Raw genomic sequence first — 16,723 nt, forward strand, 5'->3', positions numbered from 1 at the left:
GCAAAAACTAAGTTATCGATATCTTCTATTTTCTGACTACCTACCAGTCTCCCCCTTCTCTTTGTTACCTGAAAATCCTTGGGAGGAAGCTACATGCCCCTGTGGTCCTAGTGCTCCTTTTCTCTGGAGAAAGGAGTGGGCGGGGCCGGAGGTCTGGGTGGTATGAGGTCTGGGGTCACATTTCTTACACTGCTTTTGGGGAGAGACTCAACCATAGTTAATGTATAAAAGCTGTGATTTTCAGGCAAACTGCTGCTTTCCTAGAAAAATGCAAACGTCTTCTTTAGCAGTTTTTAAATCCTTTAACTATTTCCTTCTCTTTCCGCTTGAGCTACAGGGTCAGCTTGCTGTGCCCAAAGCCTTCTCTCAACTTATACTTGCAAATGAATAAAATAATTTAAGAAGTATGAGAAGCCTTTTTAATTCATTCAGACTCATATTAAATTCACACCAGGTAATACTCTGGGAGCCTAAGAGGCTTCCTGCACGTCTCCTATTCCCTCAGCTACAAATAATTTCCTCACCAGTCCTATGATGTACTCCTTAACTCTTACAATCAGCAAAACCGGGGCCCCTTCGCAGTAGCCAATGTCATAGCTCTAAGGAGGCACCAATATTTTCTCGTTTACCCTCTTCCTTTCATAGTTTCTCCAAAAAGAAAACAAACAAAAACAGGTGCATCCACACTATGCAAATGAGAAAAGGTAACCTCTGAAACTGTTTCACAGCGAACAGAAGATCCTCAAGCTGCTCGCTAGCTAACACCACAGGAGGTGTGTCAGCTCTAGATGCTAAGCCCTGGGAGGCCTGCAGGCTGGGGAGGCAGTAAATCCCGGGGGAGCTCTAACGTCCTGATTGGTAAGCTGCACCGGGCCCATCCGCTCCTCAGGTGCTGATCCACGGGAGGCCCATCAACTGCTCAGGTGGAAGGTGCAGGGAGGAGGGAGGAGGCAAGCTGTGTGGGAGAGTAGCTTGAATGTAAGGCCACCAGCTCAACAGGGGAGAAAGGAAATGAGAGGCACCTACTGGGAATACTAGAGTTCAGAGAACGCCATTAAGGAAAAGAATGAGCCCGCTCTCTCTTGTATGGAGTACCATCTTACCTGTGGGAATCGCAACCCACAAAGAGTACGTTTCTGGCCCAAGGATTCTAAAGAAATGCTGGTGTTGAATGAGTCCCAGATCATCAGAGCTCCCCAACTAAACGAGCACCTCCTGGTCAGCTGCTAAGGTTCTTAGGACTCACCATCCTGCACCCCTCCCTTGTTTGCCAAAAGTCTCAGCATGGCAGTGACATCTCTTCCTTAGGTTTCCTAAATCCCCAGATTTACTTTAGCAGGGACTGATGGGACAGTACCTGCACCTCATTCTTTCATTCACTGGCCAGAGCATTCACTGAGCATCTGTAACATGACAAATCCTGGGGATATAAAAAGCCAGATAAAGTATGGCCTCTGCCTTTAAGGTGATATCCAAGTAAATAATAATTACAGAATAAAGGTATATAATAAAAATATGCCTAAAGTGTTGCAGGAGCACAGGGGGAGGGACATTACATCAAATGAAATTCATGGACACTTTCTGGAAGAGGTGACACTAAATTGAGTGTTAAAGGATGAAAAAGAGTAACTAGAAGTGAGTGTTAGGATGGGAAAGGGGCGAGAGAGTCGGGGAAAGTTATAGTTAGGCAGCGAGAATAGAAACTATGAATGACTGAGAAGGACCAATAGCTGATTCCATCCAAGAACAGTAAGTAGATGAGTGTGACTGTGGAATGAGAAGCACAGGAAAGTGGTGAACAGTGAGGCCAGATCACAAAGGACTCTGAAGTCCAAACTAATAAGTTTGAGATTAACCCTGAAAGTGTTGGGAGGCCCCTGAAATATTATACAGCAACGATACACAAGACCAAGGCCTTAAGACAATTAAAACTTGCTGCTTTTGAATGTAAGGTTTTTCAGGTTTACATAAAGGTTAACCTATTGTTCAAATTAAAATAGGTTCCTGAAGTTAATTTTCTAATTTTATATTTTTTCAGTCTATTTAAACAACTTATATATGCCATATACATATAGAATGATGTGTATTATATATAGTATATATTTCACTAGCAAATACTTTTTTGACTTATAGTTTAATAAACACTAATGTGGTATTACAATTCAAATAAATGCCAAATACTTCTTCTCTAGATGAGTATAATTTTAGTCATATATTCTCAATGTTATTTACTTATAACTTTATTGATAAATTACATATATACACCACAATCTTAATGTAATAAATATTATCTACATAATAAAACATAGACAAAGAAAAAACTTTCAAAGAATAGGCTAAAAGTAAATAAAAATAAAGGTTCTAACATTCTCTATCTGCTCTTCAACGGATTATCTTTCTTACCCCATTTTGGACGCCACTGGATTAGACAGCTAACTAATACCTAGACCCACCTCCCCTCCACTCGTAAGTATATGCATCCAGAGAAAGATCAATATGCCATTCATTAAAGCAAATCCAACTAAATAAAAATTTTTTTTTTAAAAATACACAGAGACAAGGAGACTAGCCAAGGATCGTGATGACACGCTCAAGTCCAGTTCATTGCTATGTAGCTATAAGAGAATGAGGCAATAAATCATGACTTGTTGACAACTTGCACCCTTCCCGCCGCTCCCTGGGGTCATTATGAGGGTTAAGGATAACACTCATTATGAAGCAAGCTCTTGATCCCCTTTATAATACAAGGAAAACAAGCTGGGTGAAGTCACAGTAGCACAGGCAGGATATTTCAGCTGAGGAGTGAGGGGGAGTCATGGGGCTTCCGGCACAGCCTCTGCTCTCCCATATTAGAACTCGGGGACCTCGGAAGCAGACCTGCATTTCTAGGAGCTAGTTGTCCAGTGGTTCCTCAGAAGGACTTAGGAGTCAGCAATCTGGGACCAGCTGTGCACCAGAGGTATGTGTCTGTACAAGTATTTACACCTTTTTAAGTTTAAATCCTATTTATAAGATTTGTGCCATCCTGGGATTGTGCCCACTTCCCTTTCCACAGGGTTTTAGTAAGCACTGCCAGTGTGGTGAGGATTGGAATCACAAAACACCTGAACCTGTGAGAGGAGACTGCTCTCCACACTCATTCTCCTAGCTCTCTCTAAAAGAAAGTGCTTCCACACATTTTCTCCTACCCTATAGTGGGCTGAGGGGACAGGGAAGCGGCCTGGTTTGTCAGCATCAATGCTCTGATTCAGAACAAGAGCCATGTCCCCAGAGCAGCAACCCCAAGGCATCTGACCTCACTGTGCCAACAATAATATTCCTGTGGATCTATCACAGGTCCAGCAATTGCACCATCAATAGGATTGGAAGAGAGGAGCTAGAATTTCATTAGCTTTCCATACGATACATCATTCATACATTCATTCATCCACTACTCACCCACTCACTCGATTCAACAAATATGCAAAGAGCATCTTCTCTGTTCTGAAGCTATACTGAACACTGGGAGCATAGAGATGAGAAGTTCTCTTTGGAACCAGTAATGGACTAGAAACCAGCAGAGTGATGCCTGCCACGTGCACTGCTGAGCACAGCCTGGCCAGCCCTGGCACAGTGCCTTTGTGCTAACCCTCTGCATGGACTTTGCAGACACCATCTCCCCAGTGAGAAGTGCAGTCAGTGTGGTTAGCCCACTGTTGTTAAACCAGACAAAACCCGCAGCTCAATCTAGGTAAGAGCAATGATTTTTTATCCAGACACTAAGTTACCATCAGGTGATGCTATCGCGTAAAAAAAGTGAGGCAAACAGATGGCTTCAGATGGGATTTGGGGCTTGCAAAGCATCACTGATGTTACAAATGAGGAAAAGCGAGGAGATGCTATTAGACACGGAGCAGGCCCTGGAGAGCACCGCAGCCTGACAGACAGAGTTCTGGTCTAAATAATGTCTGCACAGCAAAGGCAGTCCCACTCCACTGATGGGGTTTTGTTAACAAGTGCTATTAATTCCCAAGTGTGGGGCTATACCTCTAAGAAATATATTCCTACCTTTCTCTTAAAATATATTTTACAATGGTGTTATCTGTGCATATCACCATGACCCCGTATATCACAGCCTTTGAAAGACTCTATTTTCATCCCCCCACGTGGTTAAGTAGGGATCCTGTGATGAACTAGAGAGACTCAGGAGATCTGGATTTGAATCTGTGCTGTCTCTGAGCTCCTTCTTGGTCCTCCTTTTTGGGGACCATTTTCCTCCGCTGAAAAATGAGAGAGAGCTGTGGCAGAGACTACGATTGCCTCTCAGCATTTTTTCTCTCCTTCCTTAGTAACAAAAAATTCAATTTTTAGCTAAATACAGTACAGCGTCACCCAGCCAGAATACTACATTTCCCAGCCTCCTTTCTAGTTAGATATGGCCTTTCAGCTACATTTTGGCCAATAAGTGATAAGGAGAGGTGTCCTGTGGGACATACAGGGAGAATCCTTTTTACTGCCTCCCGCCTAGAATGTGGCCACAGTGGCCTGAGCTCCAACAGACACAGTGGAGCAGAGGGAATTAGGAATGCAAACAGCTCATGGTGCACAAGGGGATAAATGGAGTCCAAGTCCCTGATACCGTGAAACTGACTTCTTTCATACAAAGGAGAATACAAACTTTTTCAGGTCTTTATTATTCACAGAAGGTCTTACCTAATTGTCACAATAAAGAAAGTCACAATATTCTTGCTAGTGGAGGATCTTGCCTTCTTTTTATATAAAAAAAAAAAGAAGAAGAAGAAAAATGCAGCATCATGAAGTGCAACAAGACAAATCACAATAAAATGAGGTATGCCTGTACTGAGCTCAACTGGCCTGGATGTCCAAGATAGATCACTTACATGGCTGGAAATTGATGTTGGCTACCAGCTAGAGCTTAAAAATGTGGCTTCTCCATGTAATTTGAGATTCCCATAGCCTGAGGGCTCTGTCCCAAAGGGAATATTGCAATAGCAAATAAGACATCCAGGCCAAAAGGTCTTATGCAAGCAAGGGTGATTGTGACCTAGCCCTGGAAGTCCCAGAACATCACTTCTCCTATATTCCACAGGTCAGCGGTCACCAACCAGTGGTCTGTGGACCACTGGTGGTCCGTGAGGTCCGAAAGGTTGGTGACCGCTGCTATAGGTCAAGCAAGTCACTAAGGCCAGCCCAGATTCATAGAGAAGAGAGTGAGCCCCCCACTTCTCAGGGGGAGGAACAGCCTATGTTTACAGGGAGGAAAGACATTTTTGGCAGCACCTTTAGAAGAGTATCTACAACATCATTTAAATTATGATGGTAATTAGAACCAGCACTAGACAGTGTTGTTTAATGCTCTAATAATGAAGCACATGTATTATTATACAAAAATTTATTTTTGCCCTAGCCGGTTTCTCAGTGGTTAGAGCCTCAGCCTGTGAACTGAAGGGTCCCGGATTCAGTTCCAGTCAAGGGCATGTACCTTGGTTGCAGGTTCCCTGGCCCTGGTTGAGGTGCGTGCAGGAGGCAACCAATCAATGTGTCTCTCTCACATCAATGTTTCTCTCTGTCTCTCCCTCTCCCTTGTACCCTCTCTAAAAAATCAATGGAAAAATATCCTCCGGTGAGGAATAACAACAAAAATAATTTTATTTTTAATATTTTGATCCAAGTACTGGTTCTTTTTATGATCCTATTTTATTTTTTATGTATTCAAAAATATTATTCTGAGTGTGGATCTAGGCTTCACCAGACTGCTACACAGACTTAGGGCATGTGAGAAGTTAAGAACCCCTGGATTGTATAAAAGTGTGGTGACTAAAGGATTGACAGTGAGCCACCTATGCTATTTCTTCCCCTGCTGGCTGGCTTCACCTCTGATCAGTTGCTCCTGGGCAAACTTCTTATCTTTAAAGCTCTACATACAAAGAGACTCAAAGAGCTCCCTCAAGAAAGTATAATCAACTCAAGAAATGGCAGCTAATACAATAATTGGGAAATCATGAATTATTTAATTCTACATTCCAAAAAATATCTGTATAGAAAACAGACCATAAAGTATAGAGAAAATGAACTACATGATTCAATTATAGCAAGTGAAAATGGCCAGCTTATATTAAGGGTCCCAAGAGCAGCTGTTTCTTACTTAGCTCATACTTCCCCAGCCCCAACCAGGAGGGCAAAATACATATGCAATCACTAGGATCCCTTCTTTTGTAAGAAATGCCTGTGTCTCCTCAAAGAATGTTAATTCCATGAGACAAATTTCTTGAGGGAAGAAAACTAGGTAAAATATAAGTTTATGCATTTAAGGCAATGAAATTTTTCATTAATTCTCAGCAAATGTGTAGCAGTTCACACCATAGAATATGGGGTTGGTAAGGACTTTAAAAGTGATTTCTTAGTAGGGTGGCTAACTCATCCTCGTTTGCCATATATTTTGTAGGTTTTATCACTAAAAGTCCTGTGTCCCAGGAAACCCCTCAGTCCTGGGTAAACCAGAGAAGTTGGTCACTCTATTTACTAATGACTTTAACAAAGAGATTAGTCCCTAATATCAACCTAAATATCAATGGATGCTGGTTTCAGCATTTCAAAGTTGAAAGGACTCAAACAATGGACTCTGATGGATTATTACTGCTTATTTTAAATATAACCTTCAATTCTTACTTCCAGAACTGAACTTATTATAAGAATTACACACAATCCTCTAAATCTGTTTTAAAAATATTGTGATGTTTTACATTTTTATAATACTGTATCTCTTTAGAAAATGACAGCGATATCTTCGAGAATATAATCTCTTCTATTTTCCCAAACTGATTAAGCTGTACAAATTGACCACTTCTGTTGTAATTAACCTATCATTTGAGCCTCTGAATTTAGAACACTTAGCAGTGTCCATTGATATTTATTTTGGGGATGTTGATATTAGGCATTAATCTCTTCTAGAATGGCAACTTGGTTGAGAGTGCCACTCAGGGAGTAATTGCTTTTAATTTTAACAAAGATACCAGATCCTTGAAGACATTATTCCCCACAAGGGTTTTCCTAAAGATCCAATGCAGATGTGTGGAACTGTAAGGCAAGGCAAGCATTACATTTTGCATTTGATTTGTAGGACCCTCCAGAGAGTACACAGTTTATTCCCAGATAATTTCTAAATTACTGTCTTCCTAGTCCTTGGAACATTTACTGCTACCCACCTCCACCATCTTGGTTTTCCTCCTTTCCACCTTCTGTTGTTCTTATTCTCCTCCTGGTTTCATGATTGCTCTTACCCTGGTTTCTCTTCCAGCCACTTAAATTAGAATTTCCTCCAAGATGTAATCTTCTACCCTCTCTCCATATCTCTCTGTGATGGTTCTCATGTAGGCTCTAACCTGGTTCAATCCCCAAGGCTTACTTAGTCAACTTGCTGAGGATTACCAAATCTAAATCCAGACTCCTGGCTGGCTTCCCCTCCCAACTCCTGCTCCACACCTCCTGTTATCTTCCAGGCATCAGCACAGGAAACTTAGTGTATATCTGTCATGGAGTTTATTATCCTCCCTGTTAGACTATTCCTTCCCCTGCATCCTCTATTTCTACTGATGACATTCCTACTCATTCATTCATACACAAACGTCCTGTCATCTTTCAGCCTCATTCTCTTTACCCCTTACAATGAATAAAATGCCAAGTCCTGCCAATTCTGATTTCCTATCAAGTTGATGATACATATTTATATTTTTTCCATAGCAACCACCAATCTACTTATTGCTACTATGAAGCTGGTAGTGTATGCTGTTAAGGCCAAAGAACATTTAGAAGTTCTGAGGAAAATAATTCATAGTTCCTTTAAAAAGTAGTTTTAAACTGTGCATGGAAGTGTGCAAAGGTTATGCAGGAGAAAGAAATTGTTATAGCAGTGAAGAAGCTGCACCTATTGCACTGAAGAAAGCACCAAACGTGTTTTACATGTATGCCTGTTATGCTCCTGTAGGGGCTAGTACACCAGTGCCCAGAAGGGTCATACCTCTGGGATGCTGGAGTCAGAAGTCTGTAAAGTTAGAAAAGTGGTGATTCTTTATAGGTGGGGCTAAGTACCAAAATAAACTATGGGATGGGTCTCTTACATATTTCACACTTGCCAGTATCTGCTTCCAACCCAAATTATGATCTGCGAATCCTGGGGAAATATGCCCCCTCCTAAAAAACTGCTATAATACTAATGGACTATCACAGTGAGTATGTTTCTCAGGTGAGTGATGACATAAAAGGATTTAGAAAACCACTGGATTAGAGTAAAAACTCTAATTAGTTCCAGCAAATTAGCAAGCCATAAAATGTGTCAGGACCACCATGACTTTGGGTCTCAAGAGAAGAGTCTAAGTGAGTTCTAATTAGCCCAGAAACAAACAACAAACACCATGATTGAGACAAGCAGAGATTGACAAATTGAGATTTGAGAAAGGGTATAACCTATTCTAATATATTTTTTAAATTATGTTCCTTTTGTAATTTATATAAAATAAAAATCTCTGCTGCTATTTTAATTGAAACAATTTTTATGTGATATATATATATATATATCTGTAAAAATACTTTTAAAAGATTCAAATTCCTGGTTACCCACCCTGGCAAGGCCTTGGTCAGTGGTTAGGGTCATACTACTATTAATTTATAAGAAGTCACTTGAGTCATGGTCATTGCAACTAGAAGGACCTCCCCAGTCTCCAAGTGTGTCTCACATATGTAATTCTATTTCAGTGACATAAATCTGAAACAACAAATAAAGAAACAGTATTCCTTCTTATATATTTTAGGAGGCAATCTTGGGCTGAAAACAAGGAGACAAATTTTGCTCTTGTTCATGGTACAAAACATGGCAAATATATGGGCAATAATGTTAATGCATTTCATAGCATTTTACATTTTCTAAAACACTTGTATTACTTTAGTTCATGTTAGTTGGACTAGATAGCCACTAAGTTCCCTAGCAGCTGTGTATCTATAATTTATATAAATATGTGTATGTAAAAACACCCCAAAATAAAACAAATTACTAGATGATCATTCAGTTCATCAAAGGACTCCGCATTGCAAAGGATTTTACACTTAGCTAGCTTTATATAGTAAGCTCCCATTGTATATTTGCAGTCTGTAGAAGTACCTGCTCCATGGTGCCTGAGAGCCTGGTTTTTCCTTCTTGTGGGAAGGACATGGCCTTAACACCCCTTACCATAGGCAAAGTTCACAGAGGTCTGTTTTCCCTCTAAGGAATTGCCTAAAAGCAAAGAGATTTATACAGTATCTAAATATCCTTTGATCTTTGGTTTCAGATTTTCCTTTATTTGTTTATTTTTATTTGATAATAATGCTGGTTAAAGTTTCTGTGTCAAAAGTATCTCTTAATCATATTTGTCTGTTCTTCCCTATAAAAACTTAAAAAAAAACTTTCCCATTTATATCCTAAATAACATTAAAGAAAATATTGACTATTGCCCCTGAAAGAAACAAAATTGCTCTAAATATTTGTGCTCCATTCCTCCCCTTATCCCACCAGACTCTTTTCTCCCATAACAGGCTTCTTCTGGTCACAGAAGGAGAGATTTGGGTACAGGTTGCAGCCCAAACACTGTCATCTACCCCATTTCAGAGTGAGCAATCCCAGACTGGGGGCTTAACTATGTTTGGAGGGTTTAAGAATCCCATTTTCAGGCAGTTAAGAGGCAATACAATAACACCAAGTATTATAGGTATTAAAGAATAAAGAAACTAAAATCCTTTGACCAGCCTGTCTCCTGGTGTTCTTCAATTTCTGACACATGTAAGTCAATAGAATCTAATGTCTGCCCAGAGAGGGAAGACAGAACAAATTTACCAAACCCTGAAACACTCAAACCTTTTGAATTGTCAAGTACATCTGCTCTTAATTACATGTGTGCACACACACTCACACACATAAACACATACGTAGTGGTAGATTAAAGACAGCTGCAAGTTCTTTGCTGTTCTTCCCATTGAGAGTGGAGCCTAATTTTCCTCCTTTGTATCTGAGCTGGCTTTAGTGCCTTGCTTGACCAAGAGAATGTGATGGTTATGATATTCTGATGCAACTAAGCTGGCCCAGAAGGCATGCAGCTTTCACCCAAGTCTCTTGGACTGCAATTCATGGAGGATCTCAACAAGTATACCCCAGCCTAGCCCTACCCCACAAACTTGTGAACAAAATAAAATATTTGTTATGTTTTAAACTGTTAAGTTTCTAGGCGGTTTGTTAAGTAGAGACAGATTTCCAGAACACACCTACCAACAGTCGCCATTCTGATATCACGCATCATCCAAAGGACCACGCCTCCCCCATGTCACTTAATAGAGAATCGGAATACATGGGGTGATGGTTTGTATGACTTTTCTGTCCCATTTAAATGGGACAAGACCGGAATTTTTGAAAACTACTTAAGCTACAGAGAGAACACTAATATTTATAATACTTGGTTTCTAATTGATGTTGCAGACCTAAATTTGCGCATTATGTGTATCTTACCCTAAATTAGTTATAATCTCAAGCTATTAAAAAAATTAAATCAAGCTAATAATGCTATATCTATAGAAATTCCTTCTCCAAAAAATTACTTCCTGATTGATGATCATCTTACCTTATATCACCAACCTTAATGCCTTGCGACTTCACAAGGAAAGGTGTTAAATATTGCCATCTTTGAACATCACATGACTTTGATGAACCTCTTTGCTATTTAAAGTACCCGAGTATTGAAAATCAGAACAAACAGAAGAACTATTATAAAAGAAAAACAGGACTCTCTCATTCATTTTCAAATAAGGACACTTCAAAGTAATTTTTTTTAAAAATGGAACACAGGGAATTCTAACACACATATACTAGTATGCTGGAGGCTATATGATATCATATCTGTACCCTTCAAAATAGAATCCGATCATTTGGAATTATAACACATTTTCCTTTCACTAAGTCTGCCCTGTGTGAAAAGGGTGTCATACTGTTGTGGCTGCAACTCTCTGAGAGAGAGCGGGGGGGGGGGGGGGGGGGGGGGGGCGGGGGGGGGGGAAGGGGCGGGGAGGGCGGTGTAGGGGTGTAAGGAGGAGGGATCTTACACAGATCCTGTTAGATCAGCTCAGGATAAAACTGAAAGTACAAGCTAGCAGGATCATTTTACTCATTGACCAGGTATTCTTGTGAAGGTTGGAGGCTTTCAAACTTGAAAATTGTGTTTCAGTTTGTAAGATGACTAGGATGCATTTAGACCAATCTTCCCAATATTTAGGAGGAAAAGACAATCAGACACACTTGTTTATATGAAGCTCAGTTATCATAAACTAAACTATGGGAGCAAATTCTTCCTGGTTACCTTAGCTTACCCCATATAATACCAATGAGAAGAATTTATAGCTCTTTCAAAATCCAGTGTCTGCCCGGCTGGTGTGGCCCAATGGTTGAGTGTTGACCTATGAACCAGGAGGTCACAGTTCAATTCCTGGTCAGTGCACATGCTCGGGTTGTGGGCTCAATCCCCAGTGAGGGGCATGTAGGAGGCACCCAATCAATGATTCTCTCTCATCATTGATGTTTGTATCTCTCCCTCCCTTCCTCTCTGAAGTTTGCATATATATATATATATATACACATATATGTATATGTGTATATACACACATATGTATATATATATAAATTCTTTGTTGTTTAAAGTATTACATATGTGCCCTTTTCCCCCCATTGACATCTCCCTGGCCATTTATATTTTTTAAATCCAATGTCTATAAAGACAGAACGCCTCAAAGGGAAATGGTGCCATACTTAAGATAGTGATATCTTTTATTAATACAGTAAAGTCCTATTTTTATGGAATAGGATGGGTCTGAGGTCATTCCATAAAATAGATTTCCCAGAGAATGGAAATAAGCAATTTACCCTAAGAATTTTATTGAAAAAATTATGCTATTCTATTTGAATAATGATGGGAATGTTCTACCCATTTTCTTTATTAATGAATTAAAATACACAAAACACCATAAAATTATATTAGAGGTTCAAAAGTATCACTTAAATCTTCTTTACCAGTCACTTTCATTTTATAAAATCAGCAGTTCCATTAAAATCATATTATGTAAAAATGGGTTTTTACTGTAATAATAGTTATTACCTATTTAGCTCCCAAAGATTTTGTGAAAATTAAATAATAAGCCATTGGAAAGCAAATACAAAGTGTCGCTAATAGCAGAGGCCAAGAGGGGCAGCCAGATAGAAAAAATGAAGGGAAGGAGCTCCTGCTACATTAAAAATCACAGCTTTCATCCATAATCCCATTACTGCCAACACTCTTCTCAACATTATGATGTATTAATTACAGCCCTCATGTTATAGATGAAGGTCAGAACGGTTTAAAATTTATCCAGTATCACGCAGTTGGTAAATGTCAGAATCCAAGTGTAAACCCAGGTTTATCCTGGTGGACAGCCCTCCTTATCTCCTGAAGCCTCGCTACCTCCCCAATATGCCCTGGTGTCTCACACTGTCCCTCAGACTGTTATCCCATCCTCCAAGGGCCACTTCAAATGCCTCTCTTCCACCAAGACTGTGATTCTAAACACGCCTGTTTTGATTCCAGCTATTTGTTATATTGTTATGTATCATGTGTTTGTGTTTTATTAACCCAGCTGAGGTCACTAGCTGTTTTGAGGTCATGACTGTATTGGATTTGCCTTTGGAGCCTCAGATCAAGAGCACCTGGTTCAGTGCCTTGAACACAGTGAGTGCTCGGCAAATGTTGGTTAAACTGAACTGGAAAGGGGTGTTACCTTGAATTACAGCTACGTTTGCTATCAGATGCACAGCAAGTGCTTTTACCAATGGCGCATTACATCAGATACTTCTTTGGGAAGTTTCTCCAGTTTTCGCATGTGTGTGCACCTACCGAGATGTGGTAAGATTGAATTCCTCGAGTAGAGTAAATAACAAAGTTTTCTTCCATTTAATTCCGCAGGAAGGGAACAATGTGAGCAGCCAGCAGAGAAATATGAATTCAGTAAAAAATGTAGTCTGATGTGAATGAAGCATAGCATGCGGGGATGTGGAGTTTTTAAAAATGATATGGTAAATAGTTAGGTCATTGGAATCAAACTGTCTGATTTTCTGCCCCAGCTTCTTTACTGAATAGCTGGATAAAACCTGGGCAAGTTACTTAATCTCTCTGTGTCCCAGATTTCTCATCTATCAAAGGAGGGTAAAAACAGCATCCTCACATAAAGTAGTTGTGAGAATTAATTGAGGAAATATATGCGGATCACACAGCACAGTGTGTGGCACCCATCAAGCAATCAAGTTATAGTGGCAGTTATCATCATGGTAAAAATCTTAGTTGTTAGGATTCTGTTCAAAGGAGAAGACATTATTTTCCACAGACCTATAAAATTGTATAGTTGTACTATGTCGAACTCAAAGATTTATTTCTGGTATTAAATTGTGGATGACAGTGTTGACGTGTGCACTTCATTCAAGCAATACTTATTGAATGTCTATTTTGTGCCAGACTTGGGTGAACAAATGTACTTGATTCAAAGAAGACTAGGAATGAAAGAAACCAGGACAGCCAGGAAAAGGTTAAGAATACACTCCACAAATAGAAAGAGGGGGTAAATTAAACCAAAAGTTCCAGCAGAGGTCAGAATGTCACAGTTTGCCAAAAATAAGTAGAGAAAAATTAGCCAGAACAGCTCCTATGTAAGGCTCAAAACTGAATGGAACAATGAATTAAAATGCTGGCCACTATAAGATGATTTGCTGGAGTTCAAAGAGGGGTTATTAGAAGAGAGGCAACAGAAAAGGAGTAAGGACTTCATTTATTATATATTACATATTAGTTTTCATTTACTTATCTTTACATTTGAAAAGTACAAATAATAAACAATAACTACACGTTTTAAAAGTCTCAACTCCTCTGGTTCTCACAATAATACTAAAGGACAAAAAATACTCTATACATCCAATGACTATGCCCCCACCCACCTTTTTCCAAAGCACTGATTTGTGCTATTTAAAAGCAATCTTATGGAGAATTCAGGTCCATCTCATCAGCCGACCATGAACAAAAGAATGAGGATGATGGAGAATGCCAGAGGTTCTAGGCGGCCAGGACACACATGGATACAGTCAACTGCAATGCCAAGCAAGATAGCTAAGATTGCTCCTCACTCAGCATAAAGGTCCCAAAGGATATTAAAAGCTTGGCAACCTTCAAAAGCTTCTCTTGCTTCCTGCACAGGGTGGGAGAAACAGCTTGCTCAGTGGGAAAAACCATAGCCCAGGGCCAATCCGCTGGCCAGATTCATCAAAGAGATGGCTGAGACAGAACAGATTTTTCCTTTTCGTATAGGAATGACTCATGAGCTTGTTTACCCAAAAAGTTACATCCTCCATGGAGAGAAGTGGAAGATAGGGGAGTTGGATAATAATAATGATAGTTCAAGTTCCTATTGATCAGCCCACTCCCTCCAGCCCCTCAACTCTCTATGCAATTACAGGCACACCACCACTGCCCAGAAGATAGTCAGTATATTTTGTTGTTGTTTTTCTCTCTCTTTTTAATTTTATTTTACTCTATTTTTCTGCCTTCATTTTTTGTCATCAATAAAACAAACAACACAACTACTCTCTTTTGTTTACTTTTAGACTTCATATTTTATTTTTTTAATCTTTATTGTTGAAAGTATTGCATAAGTCTCCCCTTTTCCCCCATTAACCTCTTCCAGCTCACTCCTTTACCCCTCCCCAGACCCTCACCACCCATACTCTTAGACTTTTTAGAGCAGTGGTTCTCAACCTTTCTAATGCCGTGACCCTTTAATACAGTTCCTCATGTTGTGGTGACCCCCAACCATAAAATTATTTTCATTGCTACTTCATAACTGTAATTTTGCTACTGTTAGGAATCGTAATGTAAATATCTGTGTTTCCCGATGGTCTTAGGCGACCCTGCTAGCGGTTCTCAACCTGTGGGTCCTTTCCTGTAGAGCCTAAGACCATCGGAAAACACAGATATTTACATTACGATTCCTAACAGTAGCAAAATTACAGTTATGAAGTAGCAATGAAAATAATTTATGGTTGGGGGTCACCACAACATGAGGAACTGTATTAAAGGGTCATGGCATTAGAAAGGTTGAGAACCACTGTTTTAGAGGAAGAATGCACTTGATTGTTAAGAATACGGACTTGGAGTAAGACAGTTTGAGTTAAAATTCTGACTGCTGAACCTCAAACTGTGTGATCCTGAGCAATTTCTTAACTGCCCGGGCCTCTGTTTGTCAGTAAGAATGGGGTTAATAATGTTACTGATATCACAGAGTTATTGTGGGGATTAAATTAATTAATATAGGGAGAATAATTCCCATCATGTCGTTAGTTGTAGACAAATGCTTAATATTATCATTATTACTTCACAGATGACCAGATGTACACCTTCCAGTACTGATCTTCTTTTATGCCGTATTTACTTAAGTTCAAACCATAAATGTAATTAGGTCTTCTAGGGGAAATATATTTGTCCTATTAAAAATATTTTCTTCTCAGGCTGGAGAGACTTTCTGGGATTTTCAAAAACTGAATATATAAAAAAATGAATTTTGCCGAAACCGGTTTGGCTCAGTGGATAGAGCGTCGGCCTGCAGACTGAAAGGTCCCAGGTTCGATTCCGGTCAAGGGCATGTACCTTGGTTGTGGGCATATCCCCAGTAGGGGGTGTGCAAGAGGCAGCTGATCGATGTTTCTCTCTCATCGATGTTTCTAACTCTCTATCCCTCTCTCTTCCTCTCTGTAAAAAATCAATAAAATATATTTTAAAAAATAAAAATAAAAAAATGAATGTTATAAGTACGGTATGTGTTTCAGTATACCTGAGGAATCATCTTTCTCCTATCTGTTAGTACACAGGGAGAAAGTTCTAGATAGTCATATGGATAGATAGATGATAGATAGATATTTAGTTTTTCTGTTTTATTAATCTGTTCCTTTTCTAGCATCTTTGGAAAATCATGGCAACAGAAGAGCTTATTTGTCATTTTTTTTTTCTCAGTCCTGTCTGTAAAAGCTTCACACAGGCAAAAGATTAAGAGCCATTTTAAAAATTGTTTCTTTCCATGTATTCTGCCTTTCAAGCATAAGCTGTAAATCTGTTCTCTAACACATAAAAAAATTATCTACTTAGTCCATAATTTTAAGTCCTCTTGGCATTGTGACTACTTATTCTACCTTTAATGAAGGTTGGCTGAGCTATTTTTTCCAGATTTTACTTATAAATGCCTACTTATTTCCACATTCTCTACTGTGTCATACAATAAACTTAAATGAAAGATAATCCCCAACTAGAATGGCCTGGTTCAGTCTGCCAGTGATTAATTCATGGATTGTTTTTACTCACTTGGTAAAATCAGGACGTCATCCCCAGGGCCTGGGATGGTATGGTTGTGTCCTCCCCAGCCCTCTTCAACGCCTGTCCATGCTTCAGGGAGGGACCATTTTAAAGCTGATTCAGGCACAGAGGTAGAAGCTAGAAAACAAGAGGGAAGTAGTAAAGAGTAACTGAAAGTCTGATTCACTATGATAACTTGCAAATTCTATTATTATTTTAGAATGCTAGTGATTTTTTCACCTCCAGAAGTAGCTGCTTTTTAAAATTTTATAACCTTCCAACAAAACTTTTAT

The 16,723-nt window shown here is 39.4% G+C and overlaps 1 protein-coding gene across 1 annotated transcript in view; it reads right to left on the reverse strand.

Moving 5' to 3' along the window:
• The window catches only part of PKHD1 (PKHD1 ciliary IPT domain containing fibrocystin/polyductin), a 418,502-nt gene that overhangs the window by 153,702 nt on the left and 248,077 nt on the right, over positions 1–16,723 (reverse strand). The window contains exon 51 of the mRNA XM_008157496.3: positions 16,440–16,568. Coding sequence (XP_008155718.2) covers positions 16,440–16,568 — 129 coding nt within the window. The remainder of the gene's footprint in view (positions 1–16,439; positions 16,569–16,723) is intronic.

The sequence above is a fragment of the Eptesicus fuscus genome, chromosome 10 (assembly GCF_027574615.1).
Source record: "Eptesicus fuscus isolate TK198812 chromosome 10, DD_ASM_mEF_20220401, whole genome shotgun sequence".
In the NCBI taxonomy this organism is placed as follows: Eukaryota; Metazoa; Chordata; class Mammalia; order Chiroptera; family Vespertilionidae; genus Eptesicus; species Eptesicus fuscus.